The sequence below is a fragment of the Lynx canadensis genome, chromosome A3, assembly GCF_007474595.2.
Source record: "Lynx canadensis isolate LIC74 chromosome A3, mLynCan4.pri.v2, whole genome shotgun sequence".
NCBI classification, from domain to species: Eukaryota; Metazoa; Chordata; class Mammalia; order Carnivora; family Felidae; genus Lynx; species Lynx canadensis.
In genome coordinates this window covers 4,842,343-4,862,291 of record NC_044305.1, presented here as the reverse complement: position 1 = coordinate 4,862,291, position 19,949 = coordinate 4,842,343, and the positions used below count along the sequence as shown (strand labels likewise).

The following is a 19,949-nucleotide window of genomic DNA, read 5'->3' as shown; positions in this document are numbered from 1 at the left end:
ATGTATGGAAGTGCTGAATCACTATATTGTACACCCGAAACTCACATTACACTGTATGTTACCTGTACCGCAATTAAAGTAAAACGAAAATGACTGGCTGCCACTGGGAAATGATCAAGGGCTGGTAGAAACTACAGGAGAGCAGATCCTTGAGAGAAGGAGCCATGCTCCATAAAAATGCACCTTGCTTTTCTGCCCAGGCCTGACCCACCCCGTTCTGCATTGCTACACAGTGTAACTGGACCTCAAGCAAAAAGTACAGCATTCCTGGCTTGAAAAGTCAGAGAGCAGAGAGGGAGGTTGCCAGAGCCGCTGAAAAATGAGGGCAGAAATCCTAGGAAGGAAGGGAGGAAGGAAGGAAGGAAGGAGAAAGGTCAAAAAGGGCAAGCCCCGCTCCCCGAGGTCTGTGATTAAATACTCCTCTAATTCTTGGCTGAACTCAAAACCGTGCATACCCAGAGGAGATGGGGAGGTTCACAGGGAAAAGCAATTGCTCAAAGGCAGAAGGAACTGAATAGTCTCAGCTGCTGACTACCGCAGAGGGAAGAGAATCTGAACTGTTTGCTAGAACAAAGGCAACACTCTTCAGAAGAAAATAACAGAACCCAGAGTGTCTACAATGTTTCATCGGTTGCTAACAACAGACAATAAAAAGCTCACAGTACACTTACCACGAGGAACACGGAACACGGGGTGATGTATAGAATTGCTCAATCACTAGAATGTACACCTGAAGCTAACATAACACTATAGGTTAACTATATTGGAATTAAAATTAAAAACTTAATGTTGCAAAAAAATAAAAACAAAAACACAGATCTAGAAAAAAATTCATACACATGAGAGGAAATAGGAAAATGTGGCCCACAGTCAAGAAAAACAGTCAGTAGAAACAAACCCACAGAAGAGCCAGATGTTAGCATTACCAGACATTAAAAAGCCTTTGAAGCAGCTCAAAGGCTAAAAGGAAATAGAGTCCTAATGAATGAACAGAGAGGAAATCTCATCAAAGAAATGGAAACTATAGAAAAGAACCAAGCCTTCTGGTAATAACACAGTCAGCTTGATCTGACTTACCCTCCTGCACATAGCAACTACAGAATCTTGAAGAAAAAAAATTAAAAACAACCATTTAAGAGCACTGGAGAGCAACCAAAGGCGAAAACTAGAGGGGACGTTATCGTTAAAAGACGAGCTGCAATAGGAAAGATTTGCAGGGCAGCCCCAAAGTGCGTGCTTGATTCAATTTGCTGAAATCTGTGATGGACTGCTAAATTATACGTGCATGGGGGAGATCCCGGAAGACCCAGCAAAGGAGTAGTGACCAGAGATTTCAGCAGCTACACACCACAAAGGAGAGAGCAGGGAGGTGGAGATCAGACAAAACAAATGCCCGCTACATGAAAAATCACTTTTAGAGCACCTTATAAAACAAAATAGCCATCTTATGACCAAAAAAGAAAAAAAAAAATCATGTTAGAGAAATAAAACAGAATCCAGACTCTCAACAGTGTATCATTTATAATGTCTGGTGTTCAATTAAAAATAACTACCTATGGGGGCGCCTGGGTGGCTCAGTCGGTTCAGCGTCCCATGTCATGATCTCATGGTTGGTGAGTTCGAGCCCTGAGTTGGGCTCTGTGCTGACAGCTCAGAGACTGAAGCCTGTTTCAGATTCTGTATTCCTCTCTCTCTGCCCTTCCCCCACTCATTCTCATTCTCTCTCTCTCTCTTAAAAATAAATAAACATTAAAAATTTAAAAAAGAAAAAACTACCTATGTGTTGACAGGAAAAGGTGATCCATAATAAAGAAAAAAAAGTGGTCAACATAAATCGACACCAAGGTGAGATCCCATGTCACAACTATCAGACAAGGACTTTTAAAAAGCTCTTATAAATACATTCAAGGATTAAGAGGAAAACGTAAGCATTATGAAGGACACATTGGGGTGCCTTGGTGGCTCCATTGGTTAAGTATCAATCAGACTTCAGCTCAGGTCATGATCTTGTAGTTCATGGGTTCAAGCCCCATGTCGGGCTCTGTGCTGACAGCTCAGAACCTGGAGCCTGCTTCGGATTCTGTGTCCCCTCTCTCGCTGCCCCTCCCCACTCATGTTCTCTCTCTCTCTCTCTCTCTCTCAAAAATAAACAAACATTAAAAAGTTTTTTAGGGGCGCCTGGGTGGCGCAGTCGGTTGGGCGTCCGACTTCAGCCAGGTCACGATCTCGCGGTCCGGGAGTTCGAGCCCCGCGTCGGGCTCTGGGCTGATGGCTCGGAGCCTGGAGCCTGTTTCCGATTCTGTGTCTCCCTCTCTCTCTGCCCCTCCCCCGTTCATGCTCTGTCTCTCTCTGTCCCAAAAATAAATAAACGTTGAAAAAAAAAAAAAATTTTTTTAAAATAAAAAAAAAAAAGTTTTTTAAAAAAAGGACACATAAAGACTCTCTGTATCACAGAGATTACAGAAACTATAAAAAAGGTCAGAGCAGAAATACTAGAGCTGAAAAATACAGCAACCGAAATTAAAAACCTAATGGGTAGGCCAAACAGCAGATTAGAGATGACAAAAAGAGTCACTGAACTTAAAGACAGATCAATAAAAATGATCAAATCTGAACATCAGAGAGAAAATGACTAAAAAACCAAACAGAACCTCAAAGACATGTGGGGCAGCGTGAAGCACCCCGACTCTGTGTGGTCTAAGTCCCAGAACGAAAGGAGAAAGCAAGAACGGTACACAGAAGAAAAGCACGCGAAGGAACAGCGGCCAAAATTTCCCGGGTCAGGTGCAGTGCACCAGCACACAAATCCAAACGGTTCAATAAACGCAAATCAGGATAAGCATTCACTCTGCAAAGATAAAGAGGAAAATTTTAAGAGTAGCCAGAGGAAGAAAGGATACTATTAATACAGGACCGTATGAATGACAGCTCGCTTCTCCAGAAGACCACAGGGCGAGACCTTCAAAGCAATGCCAGAAAAAACAAAAATAAACCTGTAGAGCCACAAGTCTGTATCTAGTAAAACCATCAGTCAAAAATGAAGGCGGGCGCCTCGGTGGCTCAGTCGGTGGAGCATCTGACTCTTGATTTCAGCTCAGGTCATGATCCCAGGGTTGTGGGGTCGAGCCCCACATGGGACTCCGTGCTGAGCATACAGCCTGCTTAAGATTCTCTCTCTCTCCCTCCACCCCTCTCCCCCACTCATGTGTGTCCTCTCCCCCTCTCTCTCTCTCTCTCTAAGAAAAAAGAAAAAATGAAGGCAAAATAAAGATATTTTTAAATAAAAAATGGAGAGATTTCATCCTCAGTCAAGCTAAAAAAAATACTGAAGTTCTTTAGGCTGAAGGTATGATACCAGATGGAACTTTAGATCCAGGAAAGAAAGGAAGACTACCCAAACTGGTAAAAATGTGAGGCTATTTTTTTCTTTTCTTAATTTCTTCAAAATATAGGATCGTTTAAATCAAAAATTGCAATACCGTATTATCAGGTTCATAAGGAAGGTATACGTCCCAATGTGTGTGAAAACAACAGCACACAAAACAGGAGAAGGAGGGTGTGGAATGACTTCATTGCAAGGTGTTATAGGTTTTGAAAATACTCACAGAGGAATTAAAATATAGCACTACAAAAATACTCAATTGGCCCAAAAGAAGGCAGGAAAGAATGAACAGAGGAACAAAAACAGACGAGACAAATGGAAAAAAATAACAAAATGGCAGAATTCAATCCCAATATAATCAATAATTACATTAAACATAAACAGACTGAATGCTCCCATTAAAGAGCAGAAACGGTCAGACTAGGTGTACAAGCAAGGCCACCTCCATGCTCACGAAAGCGGGAATACTTGAAATGTAAAGACACCTAATGAGGAGAGTAAAAGGACACATGCGTACACTGTGACAAACCATAAGTGTAAGAGACCCGGAGGAGTTCTACGAACATCGAAGTAGACCACAAGATGCAGATTGCTATCAGAAGCAACATCGTTCCTTAATAAGAGGGTCAAAATAGCACAAAGATATAAACGTAAAAGCTTTGCATGCTTAAAAGGGAAAAGATGGGCTTAAAAGGAGTTTTTCCTCCTTAATAAGCTAGAAAAATATATGCAAACTGAAGTAAGTAGAAGGAAGGAAATAATAGTAGAAACCAATGAAAAAGAAAACAAGCAATAAAGAAATCAACAAAGACAAAAGTAGGTTCTTTGAAAACATCAATAAAATTGATAAAGCCCTAGCGAGACTGATCATGAAAGAAAAAAAGGCGGGCGGGGGGAGGTGCGCCTGGATGCCTCAGTGGGTTAAGTGATTCAGGTCATGATCTCACACTTTGTGAGTTTGAGCCCCAAGTCAGGCTCCACACTGCCAGTGCAGAGCCTGCTTGGGATTCTCTCTCATCCTCTCTCTGTCCCTCCCCCACTCACTCCCTCTCTGTCTCTCTCTTTCAAAATAAATAAATAAACTTGAAAGAAGGAAGGAAGGAAGGAAGGAAGGAAGGAAGGAAGGAAGGAAGGAAGGGGAAAGAAAGAAAGAAAGAAAAAGAAAGAAAGAAAGAAAGAAAGAAAGAAAGAAAGAAAAGAAGGAAAGAAAGAAAGAAAGAAAGAAAGAAAGAAAGAAAGAAAGAAAAGATAAGACAAACTATCACTGTCATAATGAAAGGGGAAAATACTACAGATCTTACAGGCATTAAAGAAGGGATACAGAAATAGTATAAACAACTTTAGCCCAATAAATTTAACAACTTAGATGAATTCCCTAAAATACACAACTTACCCAATGACACAAATGAAATAACAAATCTGATTATAACCCCCTATCTGAATTGGATCTGCTATCAAAAGCCATCTCACAAAGAAAACCCTTGGACCAGAGGTTTTACTGGTAAATTCTAACAAATATTTAAATTCTAGCAAATATTCAAAGGGAAAAAAACACCAATTTTGAATAAGACCTTTCAGAAAACAGAAGAGCAAGGAACGCTTCCCAACTCGTTTCTTGAGGCCCAAATAACCCAGAGTCTAAAACCTGACAAGAAATATAACAGGAAAAGAAAATTGCCTACAATAGTCCTCTTGAATATAGATGGGAAAATCCTCAGCAAACTGTAAGCAAATGACAGAGAAGGGAGCACTCTTCATGGCAGATGGACTCGAACAGTCAATGACGCTATACTAGTGGGTGGAAATTTGATGACAAGCACACTTACAAAGCCTCAAAGTAACTCCCCTTCTTACGTCCAGAGGGGAAAGAAGTCCCTAAAAGCTGGGCAGACACCGCCTCTATCTCCCCAGTCACCAGAGTCAACAAAGGCCAACTTCAGAACAAACTGGAGTCTTGGGCCTCCCGCCAGGACACATGAGAACATGTTACTTCATGTTTCTTGCCAAACAGAGCCTGAATCCAATCATGAGGAAACATCAGACAAACCCAGATTGGGAGACATCCTACCAAAGAACTGGCCTGTGTCTTCACATGGAAACGTTACAAAACTCAGAGGCTCGGGACCTGCTCCAGATAAAAGGAGACCGAAGAGATGGGACAATTCCATGCACCTAGTGATCCAGGACTGGATCCTGGACGAATGACAACATCTGAACTTGAACTGTGGAGGAGATAGCAGCATTGTACCAGTGCTAGATTTCCTGATTTTGATCAATGTGCTATGGTTGTTTAAGAGAGTATTTCCTTGTCTTTAGGAAATACACACTGAAATATTTAGGACTGAAGGGGCATAATGTCTCTCACTCCCAAATGGCTCCGATAAATACATACACATACATACATGTGTATCTGTGTGTGTGTGTGTGTGTGCGTGTGTGCGCGCGTGCGCGTACACACACGCATAAGGGGGGAGACTCAAATAAATTCTCCTGGAGAAGCTGGATAGAGGGTATGCAAGAGTTCAAGAGTTCATTCCTGAGAATTTTCTACAAGTTGAAAATCAAAACAAAATGAGAAATTATCCACCCCCCCAAATTTTTAAAGAACTCTCCCACTGCCCCCCACAAAAGAAAAAAGTGGGGGGTCGGGAGGAAAAGAGAAAAGGAGGGAGGGAGGAAGGGCTTCCTGTCTCTGAACCTGCTTTCCTCACTGCACACACTGCCTGGGTCAGCAGCTCACCCGCTAGTCTACGTGGAATCTGCACACAGCAGACATGAGGGGGAAGAACACTGAGTGGCGGGAAGGTGGCGGGGAGGGGGGGCAGGGGGGAGGGCTGCGGGGAGGGGAAATTATCCCCACAACATGAAAAGGCTTGCGCGCCGAGCTCGGAGGACACAGCTCTCTGACCCGGCTCGAGGCAGACTTGTACAGAGTGGTGGCCACAATAAATGAGCACGCAGGGCTCCCGTATCCAGGGTAACGGGCAACTGAAGAGAGCCCAGTATCTCCAGCCACCCCTCTCCCTCCGCCACACCCACGTGACCTTATTACGACCCGTAGAAAACACTTCCAGAATCATTAAAAGCCGGCCAGCGCGCCGAGTGACAGGAAGCGATATTCTGGTGGCCCCGGGAACGAGTCGCATGGAATGACCATCTTCACAAAGTTACTCGGAGCCAACTGTTCTTTAGAAGACACCACCACAGCCTTCTTTTTAAGGAAATGCGCAAATAAAAATGAGCTTAAGAATAGGAATGACGACAAAAAACGAGGAAGCCTGAATGTGAAAACGTGTTGAGAGAGAAAAATAGGCTTCTGACAATTAGTTATAATCTCAGAATGCTAATGGCCTTCCTGCGAGCAAGAGGAACTCTAATTGGTCTCCGGTGGCCTGTTTATGCTGTCTAGATCTAATTACAGAATGTGGCGCTGCCGGTCTCTACCGATTCATTCATTCAACAACTAACATTTATTTAGTACTGACTCTGGGCCTGGCACTGTGCTGGGTGCCGATGGGAGAAAGCCACCTGTGTTCAGAAGCTCACACTTCTCAAGGAGGAATCAACACCCAGCGCAATTGCTAAATGACAGAAGACAGATGACGAAGCAAGCCTTCTGACTGCATGAAGGAGGGGGTCACGGGCGCCGTCTGCCAGATAGGGAGAGATTTCACGAACCGGAATGCGTGTGCCCGTGAGAAAGCAGGGTGGAAGAAACCAGCCTGTAATTTCCATCGCATAACTCAATTTACAAATGCCCAGGCCACGTCTCGTTGGCTACCTCTGATTTCCCTAATCAAGTGCACACCAGGGTCGCCGGCACCAGCATGAGCTGACTGTCGCCTCTAATGGGAGCGAAGGGAAAAAAGTGCAGATGCACATTTTGCCTCCAGAGGCACCCGGGTTCCTCTGGGCGAGACGCAGAGAACCGCACTGTTCTCGGAGCGCGCGCGCGCGCCCACGTGTGTGTGTGTGTGTGTGTGTGTGTGTCCGTGTGGTGGGCCGCGGCCACGTTCACGCCGCGTGGCTGGAAAGAGAGTCCAAAGCACGAGGGTGTCGGAGCAGCACAACTGACTGCTCTCCTCACCTGTCACCTCACAAGCACGTGTGGGTGCTCACAGTGTTCGGGGGTCACTCACGGACCAGCTGAGAGCCCTGCCCTCCTTGGGGAGCTCTGTAAACCACACGTGTGGGCTTCTCCTTGGGGAAGGAAATGTTGTCTCTGCCCATCCTGTCACTTCTGAGCTGAAGAGAACGGTGCCCTCTGTGCACCTCGACACAGGGTGTCCGAGGGGTGGGTCCTCTCCAGGAACGACCCCCTCTTGGCCTTCGGGCTCCAGGAAAGGGACACAGAACAGCTTCTGAATCTGACCAAAGCATGCAGGGGTTGGACAAGACAGCCTGAATCCTGCTTCCAACAGGGCTCCATGGGAAGGGAAGGGGAGCTCCTCCAGAAATACCCTGAAACGTGGGTGCATCCTGGCCTGCAAAGGGTTCAAGACTAAACGTTCTTTGCAGCCACGTCTGGAAGCTTTCACATTCAAGTAATGATATCAGTCACTCACTTAGAATGAAAAACACAATTTATGTAAACTAATTTGTTCTGTAAGTGATTTGTGGAGATAGCTTTTTGAAGGCTTGTTGTATTTTCCAAATATTTTCGCCAGAAGAAAAAAGGAGGAGGAGGAAGAGGAGGAGGGGAAAAAGAATATTGCTGGCAAGAATGTAGTGGCTGAAAACAAAACCAAATAAAAATCATGCAAAAATGCCTCCAGCATTATTTTTCACGGTATTATCAGGCTGGCAGGATAAGATACTTGGTTGTCGGTCGTAACCTTGGGTACTTGCCTAACCAACTTTCCAACAAAAAAGATCTAGCTGGCAAAGTTCACTGCTCAACTGCCAAATAGTCCAACTAAATGCCATTATCCGAGTTCATTTTGCAAAATAAATTTAATTTCTTATACGGAAACTTGAAATTTATAAAAGAACCCTGGAGAATTTGAATTTTAATAATCAATTATTCTTCAGCCTGATTCATCTTACAAACATATGGAATATGCAAAAACGTAAATTAGTTTAAAAAGCCAGCCCTGTAACTCACAGTTGAGGAAAACTTCTACATAAATGAAGAAGAATTACCAAACGCTCTCATGCTACAATAGAATTTTCTAGCTCCGTGCTGCTTGTTTCCTCACTTCGAGAAAGAATCCCTTTCTCTCACCTCATTCTTCTTCAACCAAGAAAACAGCCATCTCCTGTATCTTATTGTATTCAGAAATAAGGCCCAGGATTTTTTAAATCCTTACGTGTGATTTTTCTAAACTGCTAGGATAATTCTGGGGTATTTACCCTTGTAAGAGAAACACGGGGCGGGGGAGGGGGCGTGCCGTGCAGCACCGTCTGCTTGGGTCAGCGGACAGGGGAGCAGCCGCACAAAACAAGATGGCCGCGGGTACCCTTCCCTCGGGCCACAGAGGAGAAGGCACGAGAGTCTTCGAGAGTCTTCGTCTAAGCCCGGGAGTCTTTGTCTAAGGCGATACGTGAAAGCTGGTACTGGCTCATTAGCAGCTACTTCGTGAGTGAAGGTTCCAGAAGCAAGGAGAAAGTCCACGACTATACAGTCACTTCACAGTGGGTACAGAATCATACAAACCCAGGGATGCCACAAAATTAACTATTTTTTTAAGTTTATTTATTTATTTTTGAGAGAGAAAGAGGAAGCGAGCATGAGTGGGGAAGGAACAGAGAGAGTGGGCAACGGAGAGTCCCAAGCAGGCTCCGCACTGTCAGCACAGAGCCCGACGCGGGGCTCGAACTCACGAGCCATGAGATATGACCCAAGCTGGAATCAAGAGTCTGACGCTTAGCCCACTGAGCCACCCAGGCGCCCCTAGAAGTCAAAGAAGAAAATGGAGTATTTGTCCTAGTCCTCTCACTATACACCTTTCACTGGTGTGAGCACCGATACTTGAATAGGGCATTTCTCAAACTGCTGCACTCTTCAGAGTGGACTCTCATACCCACTGACACACCTACGTCCGGCCTGTCCTCACCTATAAACAGACACACAGGCCGACTGGATTTTTCCTAATTGCCCAAGGACTACCCAAAACCATCTCCCATACTACACTGGGCCCCTTGCTTTGGGAAACAAGGCCCATGATCCCAGTGGGTTCAAGGACTGACTGGCCTATAAATCTCTGCATCTCGCCCGGCAGAAGTCTGTATCTTGCCTCAACTCTGCCTAAACTTTGATTTCGACAGCTCTGCTGTCTTGAAACAACTGTCGATCCAAGGATGAATGTTTTCGAAACACGCACGCGTCCGAACTGTGGACCTTCTCCGGCCGAGGCCAAATCGCCCGGAGCCATGTTCGGGCAAGTGCTGGCCAACACCGAACACCTGTCATACTGCCAGTCAGGCTCACTCCGAGCTTGGGACCGTCCACCAGGGTGTAGGGCTGTCGTTCCCTAGACAGACTCACGTTCACGGCTTCTGCTTTATATTCGTCGTCGCTGTCTGGGGCAGAGAGTGCCAGCAGGATCGGACACACATTGTTTTCAATATCGTGCTGGGAAATTAGATCTTGTTCCAGAAGAATCAAGAGCACTTCCTGACTTGACTTTCTAACCTAGAAGAGGACAAAAGGCCAAAGGTGAAACACGGAACGAGCGGAGGTGCTCTCGGGACCCAAACTCCCGATGCAGGGTGCCAAGCTGGCCCTGTCCCCTGCCGCGTGCATGGGCCACACAAGGCCTCCCGCCCTCCACCTGTACTTCTTCCCAGAGGCCCTAGAATACGCCGCTCCCCCTGCCGGGCTGGTTCCCTCCGTTCCTCTCCTCTCAGGCCAAACATCCCTTTCCCCAGAACCCCTCTCAAGGCATGTCCCCCATCGGTCTGTGACATGCCCCCCCTTTTCCCTCACGACCTGTACCCCAGCTTTCTACGCAGACACTCGCCTACGCACACATAGGGGGCCGGGGGGCAGGGGCCCAGAGAAGACCCTGCAAGACAGGACCCAGAGGACGCCTCAGTCCAGACCAGAGAGGAGCCAGGCCGACGAGCTCTTTGTTCTTCGGGGGGGGGGGGGGGGGGGGGGGGGCGAGCAAACACTGCAACTCGGGGGGGATCCCGGGAAGCTGCCCAGAGAACACGCTTGGGGAAATGAAAGCGCAGGAAATTCCAATTTACAGCCCAGGTAATGGCAGACGCGGCCCAGCACAGTGAGGCTGAGGCAGGAAAAGAGGAGCGGGGCCGAGGGTGTGAAGACAGAGTGGCAGCTTGGCAGACGACAGTAACAAAAGACGCCACGCAGGCACTCTGACGTGGAAGCCTCCCAGCAAGTGACAAGATGAAAACAGTCTTCTAGAAAGATCATTCCGGCAGCGGCGTTCCAAGTAAATTGGAGGCGATGAAAGACCGAGGGCAGAAAGGTCGGCAAGGCAGCTACTGCCACAGTCCCCGTGGGAGGGGCGGGGAGAGAAAAGATGATGCCCCGGCAATATTGCCAGGCTGAGGTGACAGGAGCTGGTGTCCAACTAGAGGCAGCAAAAGCCCCCAATAACTCTGAGATGTCAAACGCTTATTGAGCTTCTGGTGCGTGCCTGGAGCAGAGACCGGGAGAGCAGCGCAGACCAGGAGGGCCGGCCCCAGTCCCAGGTGGCAGCTGAGGCGCAGCAGGCAGGAAGGGCAGGGCCTGGGCGGACGCGGAGGAGAACGTCAAAGGCGGTTAGAAGCCAAGGTTAGGCGCCGGGGGCGGTGGGCGAAGCTATGTGTGCATCCAATCTCTGGGGCCTTCGAACGCGACCTCCTTTGGAAAACAGGGTCTCCGCAGATGGGATTGGGGGTCACGGTAAGGACCGGAAGGCCATCCAAGATTGCCAGGATGACCCTAAGTGAAATCACAAGTCTCCTCACAAGAGAGAGGCGAGGGGGGAGGACGGACTGAGGAGGGGGCAGCACATGCAGACACAGGCAGAGGCTGGGGACGCGGCCAGCAGCCAAGGGGGTCGGCACCTCCGGAAGCCGGAAGAGGCAACGAACAGATTCTGGCCTGGAGCCTGGAGAGCGAGCGTGACCCTGACGACACCTGGGTCTGGGACTTCCAGCCTCCGCATCTGTGACAGAATAAACGTGCGCCGTTTTAAGCCCCCTGGCTTGTGGTGCTGTTTCGGCCGCTCCTGGGCACTGCTAGAGCAAGCAAGGGATGGGGACAGGACAGCACGGCACATGAGCCAAGACTCGAGACAGGGACACGGGCGGCCCAGGGAAGGGAGGCTGAAGGGCCGGCTGGGGTCGGGCAGGGCTGGGGCCTCTGGCGATGACTCCCGGACACTGGGAGCCCCGCGCGTGGGAAAGCAGAGGAGTGACAAGACCAGACACGGCTTCGGGGAGGGTGACCCGTGAGAAGCCTCAAGCGGCCCTGAAAGCTGCAAGGGCGGGCGAGGGGTCCCGGGGCACAGCTGCTCTGGCTTTGACCGAGGCGTGGTTTCGGGGGGTGGGGCACAGAGAGGAGAGGGGAGGTTTGCGAGACGCTGCCCTGCCGAAGAGAGCTCAGCTGGTCACTGCGGACGATCCTGAAAATCAACTATGTCTCGGGCTACCGCCGATCACCACATGGAAGACGTGGAAAGAGGGGCATGACCGAAGGTAAAAAGAACAGGAGTGGGTGCTGGAGTCTGAGGGCCCGACGCGACGCAACAGATGCCCCGGGAGAACCATCAGGGGGCTGTGGGGACGCGCCAGCTCTGGAGGCCTGGGTGAGAGGCAGCCACGTGCCCGCAGAGGCAGAGGGGATCACCCAGGGAATCCGACACGGTGAGAAAACGATACCGTGGAGGGCGGGCCAGGGCCAGGGCCAGGGCCAGGGCCTGGGGAGGACCAGACCGGCAGGCAGGCAAGGGGTTGGGGGGACACTTGGGTCGCCCATAGGAGACACCGCAGTGGTTTCAAGGCTGCGCCTCCTCTGCATCCCACAATCAGTAGCTGGGCCCCCTCGGGCAAGCCTCGGCTTCTTGTCCACAGAAGGGCACGATGGCCTCACCCACCTCCCAGGGCAGCCATGGGGGACACGACCAAGGGCTCAGAACGGTGTGAGGGGGCCAGTGGCCCCCAAATGAATGCCGCTTCACTGTCACCGAAATCATATGGCTAGTCACCAAGACAGAGATAGAGGCAGTAAGGTGACCCTGGTGCACATCTGCTTGACGACGAGCTCCGGGAGGAACGGAGAATGTGGCCCGGTCGGCCCTGTGCCCCATCATGGGGGAGAGCAACGTTAAGTGGCCAGGGGACATCCAAGAAAGGTTCTTCAAAAACCCGAAAGTAGTTAATGGTGACCAAGGGCGCAAAAAGATCAAGTAAAGGCAAAAAAGAAGTCACTCAAAAGATAAATAAATTGTGGAAAAAGTATGAATGCAATAGTTTCAAATAGTTAAGATGAATGACCAAGAGCTCTCTGGATCAGTGTGGCTAGACCTTAAAACGGAGGAATAAAAGCAAGGGGCAGAAGGCAAAGTACGGTCTGATGCCATTGATTTAAGGTTCTAAAGCACCTGAAACAAGGCACTCTCTTACTCGGGGCCGCTTACATGACCGGTGGGAGTCTAAGACTCTGGATGGGAGGGACACCCCAGGCTCAGGGTGGTAGTTTCCTACAAAAGGGGAGAGAGGGAGAGGAATGGCATGAGAAGGGGCACAGCACAGTTTTAACCGTATCTGTAACCTATAAAGAAAGCAATTAAATAGGTCTAAGGCAAAACTACAAAAGGCTAACATTTGTTGAGTGTAGCCCCCTTCACTCAACAGGTACACGGGTGTTTATCACACAGTCCTCTCGTGTCATTAAAATATTCCACGGTATTTTAAAGATCAAAAATATTTTTGAAGAAACAGAAACACTGGATTTCACAGGAAGACAGCTGAGTCCCCAGCAGGACACGTCTCCACGGGCTCTCGGGGCATCGGCTGCAGTGGGTTGGGTTGCCGCCTGGCTGGCAGCCCTTGCAGGGAAGAGGCTCCGGACGCTCCTCTGTCAAGAAGCTCGGCAGTGGTCCGCTCAGGGTCAAGGCCAGGGAACAGGAGGCTGAGGGAGATGTAGGCATGATGATACTCAAAAGAGAAAAGCCAGTGCGGGAGACTGGAAAAGTAAGGCAGCTAGGAGACAAGAAGCGGGAACGGAGAGGGAAATGAAGCCATCAAATGTGAAGAGGGGTTGGGACACCCATTCCCCCGGAGACAGAAGGCGAGTAGCTCAGGACAGCTGAAGAAATGTGGCTACGCTAGCGAATGGAGTCGGCTGATTCAGTTCTACAGCCCTCCACTCCAACTATACCGGGTCCCAGGCCCTGGGCTCGGTCTCAGAGATGTATCAAATTAAGACGCGGTTCCTACAGTCAGTGCTCAGAGTCTAAAATGGTAGAGAAAATACTAGTTACAGGATCCAGAAGAGCCCGGGCAATCCCCAAACATCTACCAGATGAGCCTCAGGAAACCAAGCCCGGCATCCCAGGGTCCTTCTCCAGCTCAGCCGCGCCCCAGCACACACAACCACGTTTCTCTGCACCTCAGCTCCCTCACCTCTAAAACAAAGAGGAACTAATGAGCCCCTACTTTGCAGGGTGGTTAGGAAGGGTAAACAAGATAATCCTCGCTAATCCTGGAGCACGGTGCATCACATGGTGAGAGATCAAGAAACGGAAGCTGTTCACAGTACTGGCGACCACAGTAAGGATACCGACACCAGGCATGATTCTGTGATTTCACACCTCCCACAAGTCACTGCAAGTGCAAAGGCCAGAAAGAGTACCCGATGATGATGATGGACCGAGGAAGGCCTGGGTTGAGCTGCAGACGCTCCGGGACCGGGGACAGGACACACCCACCCTTCTCATATGCAAAAGAATCTGGATCTGGGCCTAATTCAGATCTTACCACCCCCTGGGGGACCGTGAGGCACTCCCACAGGGTGGGAGGGGGGATTTCTGAAAGGGCTGGCCTCAGTCACAGTGAGGCAGAGCTAGACAGGAGGAGGAGAAGAGGGGCGTCTGGAAGGAGCAAGGCTACCAGCCTGGGCAGAGTGAGGGGGAGGCACCAATTGGAGGTGCCATGGCGGGTGGGGGGCTGGCGGCCCATGGAGTCGGCTGTGCCCGAAGGCATTGCAGAGTCTGAAGGAAAACCCTTCGGGGAGATCGGACTCTGCTGCCTTTCTATGTTTGAAGGTGATAAGAACGGAGAAGAGGGGGCGCACTCAAGAGTTATATGTTTATCGTGGACAGAAAGGACACATGGCAAGGTCCAGCTGGGCGAGGGAGGCAAGAGAAGGGAGGATTCCGATGGCCCCAGGCTGCGGCTCCGGGGGACTGGCAGAAGCAGACGCGGCTTCCACTCATCGAGGGAGGGGATGAAGACTGAAGGTCTCTATTTCCTCTGTGGAGGCAAAGGCCAGGTCACCTGTTTGGTGCCAGGCAGGGCAAGGTGAAGAGGCTTGATGACAGTGGCAGAGGCCTGAAAGAGCTGCCTTGGGCGACGTGGGAGCAGCTGAGCAGGGACAAGTGAAAGGGTAGGTGGACAGTGCTGCAGTCGGCTGCGATCGAATCCATAAATGTGCGATGGCACCGATCAGTGCACCGCACCCCCCCCCCCCCCCCGCAGACTCAGCCTCCGTGATGCAGGAGGGCTGTGATGGGCAGGCAGGACCAGAGCGGCAGAGGCACTGTCAGAAGGACACAACTGGGGGGGCGGGGGGGGGGGGGGGGGGGACCAGTGGAGAGACCAGAAAGGGGGACATGAGGGAGGGGACAGCCGAGGAGGACCTCAGGGACCCGTGAAGGCTCAGCGCGGTGGCCGAGCAGGGAGGGCAGGCTGCGGTGAGGGGGTGGAAGGGCCTCTTGGGGACCTGAGCTCCAGAGACGCCAAGGCAAAAGGAGTGGCCACCGTGCGAGGGCAGTGGGTCTGGCTGTCACAGGGCACACACAGCCGAGAGCCTGGGGTCCAAACCACCGTTCTAGCCTCTCCCCTTCTGGAACCAAACAGATGGCAGTGATCTATGACAAAGGTCAAGGAAATGTCAAGTTCTCTGACCCAGTGCAATCTCATTTTCAAGAACATATCCAAAGGTAAAAGAACAGATGCTCACTGCATCTACCGTATCAAAAAAGCTGGAAGAAAGCTAAGCATTCAACCAAAGTAAAAACAGGAAGATTATGAAGATGTACAATGTCCACTATGTGCAGATTCGCTTTCTGGGGCAGGAAATCGGTCCTACTCAGGTCTTTATCCCCAGCACAAAGCACCACGTTTGGCTCATATCGGGCACTCAGAAACCGCCGGAATAAATGAATGGATGGGGAAAACTGCATCACGTTAAGCTCAGACCTATGTGGGGGAAGACGGAAGCACCTAGACAAGAACATGTAAAAGTAATCAAAACACTGACATCAGGAGAGTGGAAACAGAAGGACTGTCTTCCTTATTGGAACACTACCTTTAATCCTGTCATAGTTAACAGCTCAAGTATTTGCTTTTTAAAAATGCTCAGAGCAAGGGAGAAATAGCAAGCCAAAATGGCAGAACTATCTGAACACAGTAATAATGAAAACCTGGCATATCATTAAAAATTATAAATACATTTAGCCTCTAGGGTGCCTGGGTGGCTCAGTTCATGAAGCATCCAACTCCTGATTTCAGCTCAGGTCATGGCCCGCGTCGGGCTCTGCACTGACAGCACGGAGCCTGCTCGGGATTCTGTCTCTCCCTCTCGCTTCTCCCTCCCCTGCTCCCATTCTCTCTCTCAAAATAAATAAATAAACTTAAAAAAAAATACATTTAGCCTTTGTGCAAATCCCAGAGTAACTGACAAATAGAAAGGCTGCGAGGCTACCTGTGGCAACAATTCTGAAGTGACAGAAAAAGTAGAAAGAACCCAAATGTCGATCAATAAACTACGCTCCATCCTCGCAGTGGAGGAGCTTGCTGCTGGAAAAAGGGATGAGGGAGCTCTGCCTAGACTGCAAAGGAGGGATCTGCAGGATACCCTGGATGGTGGGGAAAGCAAGGGACAGAGCATCAGGCATGGCCCGCCACTTTGCATCTGAGAAAGGAACAAGGAACACAAGGACGTACGCGTATCTGCTCAGAGTTACCCACTTGTGTGCACTAAAAAAAAAAAATTTTTTTTTAATGTTTATTTATTTTTGAGAGACAGAGAGAGAGGGAGGCGGACTGCAAGCAGGGGAGAAGCAGAGAGAGGGAGACACAGAATCCGAAGCAGGCTCCAGGCTCTGAGCTGAGCTGTCGGCAGAGACCCCGACGCAGGGCTCGAACTCACGGACTGCGAGATCATGACCTCAGGTGAAGTTGGACACTTAACTGACTGAGCCACCCAGGGGCCCCCCTGTGTGTATTTTTTAAAGGTAAGAATAAATTAAAACCTAAGGGGCGCCTGGGTGGCTCAGTCTGTTGAGCATCCAACTCTTGATTTTGGCTGAGGTCACGATGTCATGGTTCGTGAGTTCAAGCTCTGCCTTGGGCTCTGTGCTGATAGCACGAAGCCTGCTTGGGATTCTCTTTCTCTGCCCCTCCCCTGCTCATGATCCATCTCTGTCTCTTTTGCTCTCTCTCAAAATAAATAAATAAACTTTTTTTTTTTTTAAAGAAAAAAAGAATAAGTCAAAACGTAGAAAAAATGGCTCTCTACAGAAGGAGTAGGGAACAGATGGGGGAGGTAGGGATAGAAGTCAGATTTTTCTGAATGTGCTTTGTTTTACAGTTTTGACTTGGAATCATGTACAAACATCTTAAATAATTATTATAAGTCTAAATTAAATCCCAATGTAAAAGCTAAAGCAATTCCTAAAACTAAAAAATAAATGAAGATAAATGAGCCTAATGGCAGATCAAGTTGAGAGCTTAGGCACAAAAAGGGTTAATACAAGTAACTTTGAAACACAGTCTCATTAATACTAATGTTAATACGACTGTGCGACTGTGCATCTCTAGTGGGAGACAGTCCGAAAACAAAAAGAATGGCAAAGAAACCTTAAACTATATTCAGTTATCCCACCAAACTGTTAGTAATCATACTGGCATTTTTATTTTGGATACACACACACACACACACACACACACACACACACTAATGCCATTAAAAAGCAAGATGTGTACCGTGTAAAAAGACAAAAACAAAACAACAAAAAAACACAAGAGTTACAAATATAAAATCAAATAAGTAAAAGCCCTATAATTTACATGGATTTACGTGGATTAAGCCCTCAATTTAACGTGGAAATATCAATACAAACTCATGGTGGGGAATTTTGTAAAGAACAGATAAGGCTGACAAAACCCAAATGCAGTGGCCACACTGCTTTTGTCCTTCCTGATCTGATACAGCAGCAGGGCCTAAAAAGGATTCTTATCCAACAACCCAAAACTCTGAGTCTGACCAAGGCTGTAGACTTAACTAGCAGTTCGTAGGAAGTACTGGGAACAGAGGAACATTTCAAACCACACTATGGGGATGTAATCAGCCAGATCCCAAATGTGGGGAATCCTATAGTCTAATGACTTAGTTTCCTTGGAGCAGAGGAATAAAAGGGAGGATGAATTATGACAAATTAAAAGAAATTGTAAAAGGTACATCAATCAAATGTAATATATGGACCTCATGTGGATTTGATTTAAAGAGACTGCCCGCATGAAACCAGATTTCTGAGAAAAGTGAAAAATCTGAACAATGACTAGAGATTAGTGAAATATCAAAGATCTATTCATAAATTCTATCCATGTGATAATGGGATTGCTATTATGTGTTTTAAAAAGTATCTGTATTTCTCAGAGAGTAATACCAAAGCATCTACAGTAAAAATGATACGGTATCTGGGAAATGCTTTTATCTGGGTTGGATTATCTTAAGATAAATGAGAAAACACTGGTCAAATGTTAATGACAGTCGAAGCTGGGTAGAGAGTACACGAACATTCATTTTAATATTCTCTCTACCGCTGTGTGTTGGAAAATTTCCATAATAAAAAGTTAAAAAAAAAAAGAAGTATCTCATGATAATAAGAATGAGCGCTATCTGCCTGAACAATTGGAGGAACCGAGCACAAATAGATCTTTTGTTCTTGAGTCGCTTAACTCCACAAAGCTGTTTTCTGAATTATGGCTATCAGCTACAAATATGACTAAGGAGAATTCGCTGCACAGATCTTAAGGTTACAATTTTTCACACCTGGTTGTTCGGATCCGTGAGGTACCTCACTACGATCGGTGTAAGATAGTCCGCGAGCACCCCTGGAAAATTCGATCTGTTTTCTTGTAAAAAGACGGCAATGGGAGGAATCTGTTCCATCAGGTCGGTCCGCACCGTGGGCTCTGCAGCAATAAAAAATCAGAAAAGAATCGTGTGAGAATAAGCCAAGCATCTCACAGAGTGTATGGCGATAGTTTCTAGCTTTTCTTACTAAAATACTTCATCAAGGAAATTAGACAAACGCAGTTTAAAAATCATTTCCCGTTTAGAGTATTTATGCTACAGACAGGCTTAAAAAGCTAATAAGCTATCCAGCAATATAAAAACATAAAAGGAAGGGAGAATGACAACTCTATTATAACAAGCCATATATAAATCGAGGAGGGAGCAGGCAGTCTGCAACGCTGGGCCAGCGTCCAAAAGCCATTACAACTAATGGCACATATGCCAGACCTATGGGTTGTGCTTATTTAAATTCCAGCCGGAATGTATACATTATAAATAATTCTTTCATAAATGCACTCCCCCACAATCCACGCATCCCAATTATTTCTAAGGCAGAGCATTAAACAAAAGAGCGGCTCTAGCTCCAATATACCACATTAAATTTAACACAAATATATAATTGCTTCAGCACTGTAAATGGTGACTCATTTACAAAGAGAACCCATTTAAGGATTCAAAACATCCACTTGGGCCTTTTTAAAAGCATTGTGTCATATTCATCTGAATATTTTAAACTAATACAGGAGCTATATGGAATGTTTATTTTTCTATTTTCAGTGAAAATGATCAAAATCTAAAGCAGTGTAAGATTTCAGAAACTTTCTGAAGCTGTTCACTGATCGTTACAAATGGGGGGTCGGGGGGCGCAGGGCAGCTCTCGGTACTGGTAACCCCACCACTCACTCCTGCGTGCACGGGGGAGGAGGGGCGAGGAGGGACGTCTCAGTGTCTACCACCCAGCAGCGTGCTTTCCTCCCGGGAGAGCAATCATGGAGAAGTAGAGAGAGAGAAAGAGAGAGAAATCAAGATCAGCCTACAAAGATTACAGGTGACGGAAACTAATGACTGGGATTGTTCTAATCCAAAAGACTTCTTTTGATGTGGTCTTTCTTAGCAACCAACAGTCGGGCAAAATGCATGAAATACAAAAGGCCTTAACTGCCAGGGCAAATGGCATTCATGGCCATTAGTCATTCTAATTTTCTAAAAATAAGGATAATTTGATGCCAAATAAGACACCCATTGTTGATGACAATATCCATTCATGCTTAGACATTGCTTAAAATTTTCGATCAATACCCAGGT

The 19,949-nt window shown here is 47.8% G+C and overlaps 1 protein-coding gene across 8 annotated transcripts in view; it reads right to left on the bottom strand.

Moving 5' to 3' along the window:
• The window catches only part of LOC115509926 (serine/threonine-protein phosphatase 4 regulatory subunit 1-like), an 83,284-nt gene that overhangs the window by 22,195 nt on the left and 41,140 nt on the right, over positions 1-19,949 (bottom strand). For all 8 annotated transcript variants that reach the window (XR_003967523.1, XM_030309320.1, XM_030309317.1 and 5 more), the window contains 2 exons: positions 18,618-18,760; positions 9,870-10,016 (listed from right to left, as the gene is read on the bottom strand). Coding sequence is in view for 7 of the 8 variants with exons in the window: in XM_030309320.1 (XP_030165180.1) it covers positions 9,870-10,016; positions 18,618-18,760 (290 nt within the window). In the remaining variant the exon portion in view is untranslated. The remainder of the gene's footprint in view (positions 1-9,869; positions 10,017-18,617; positions 18,761-19,949) is intronic.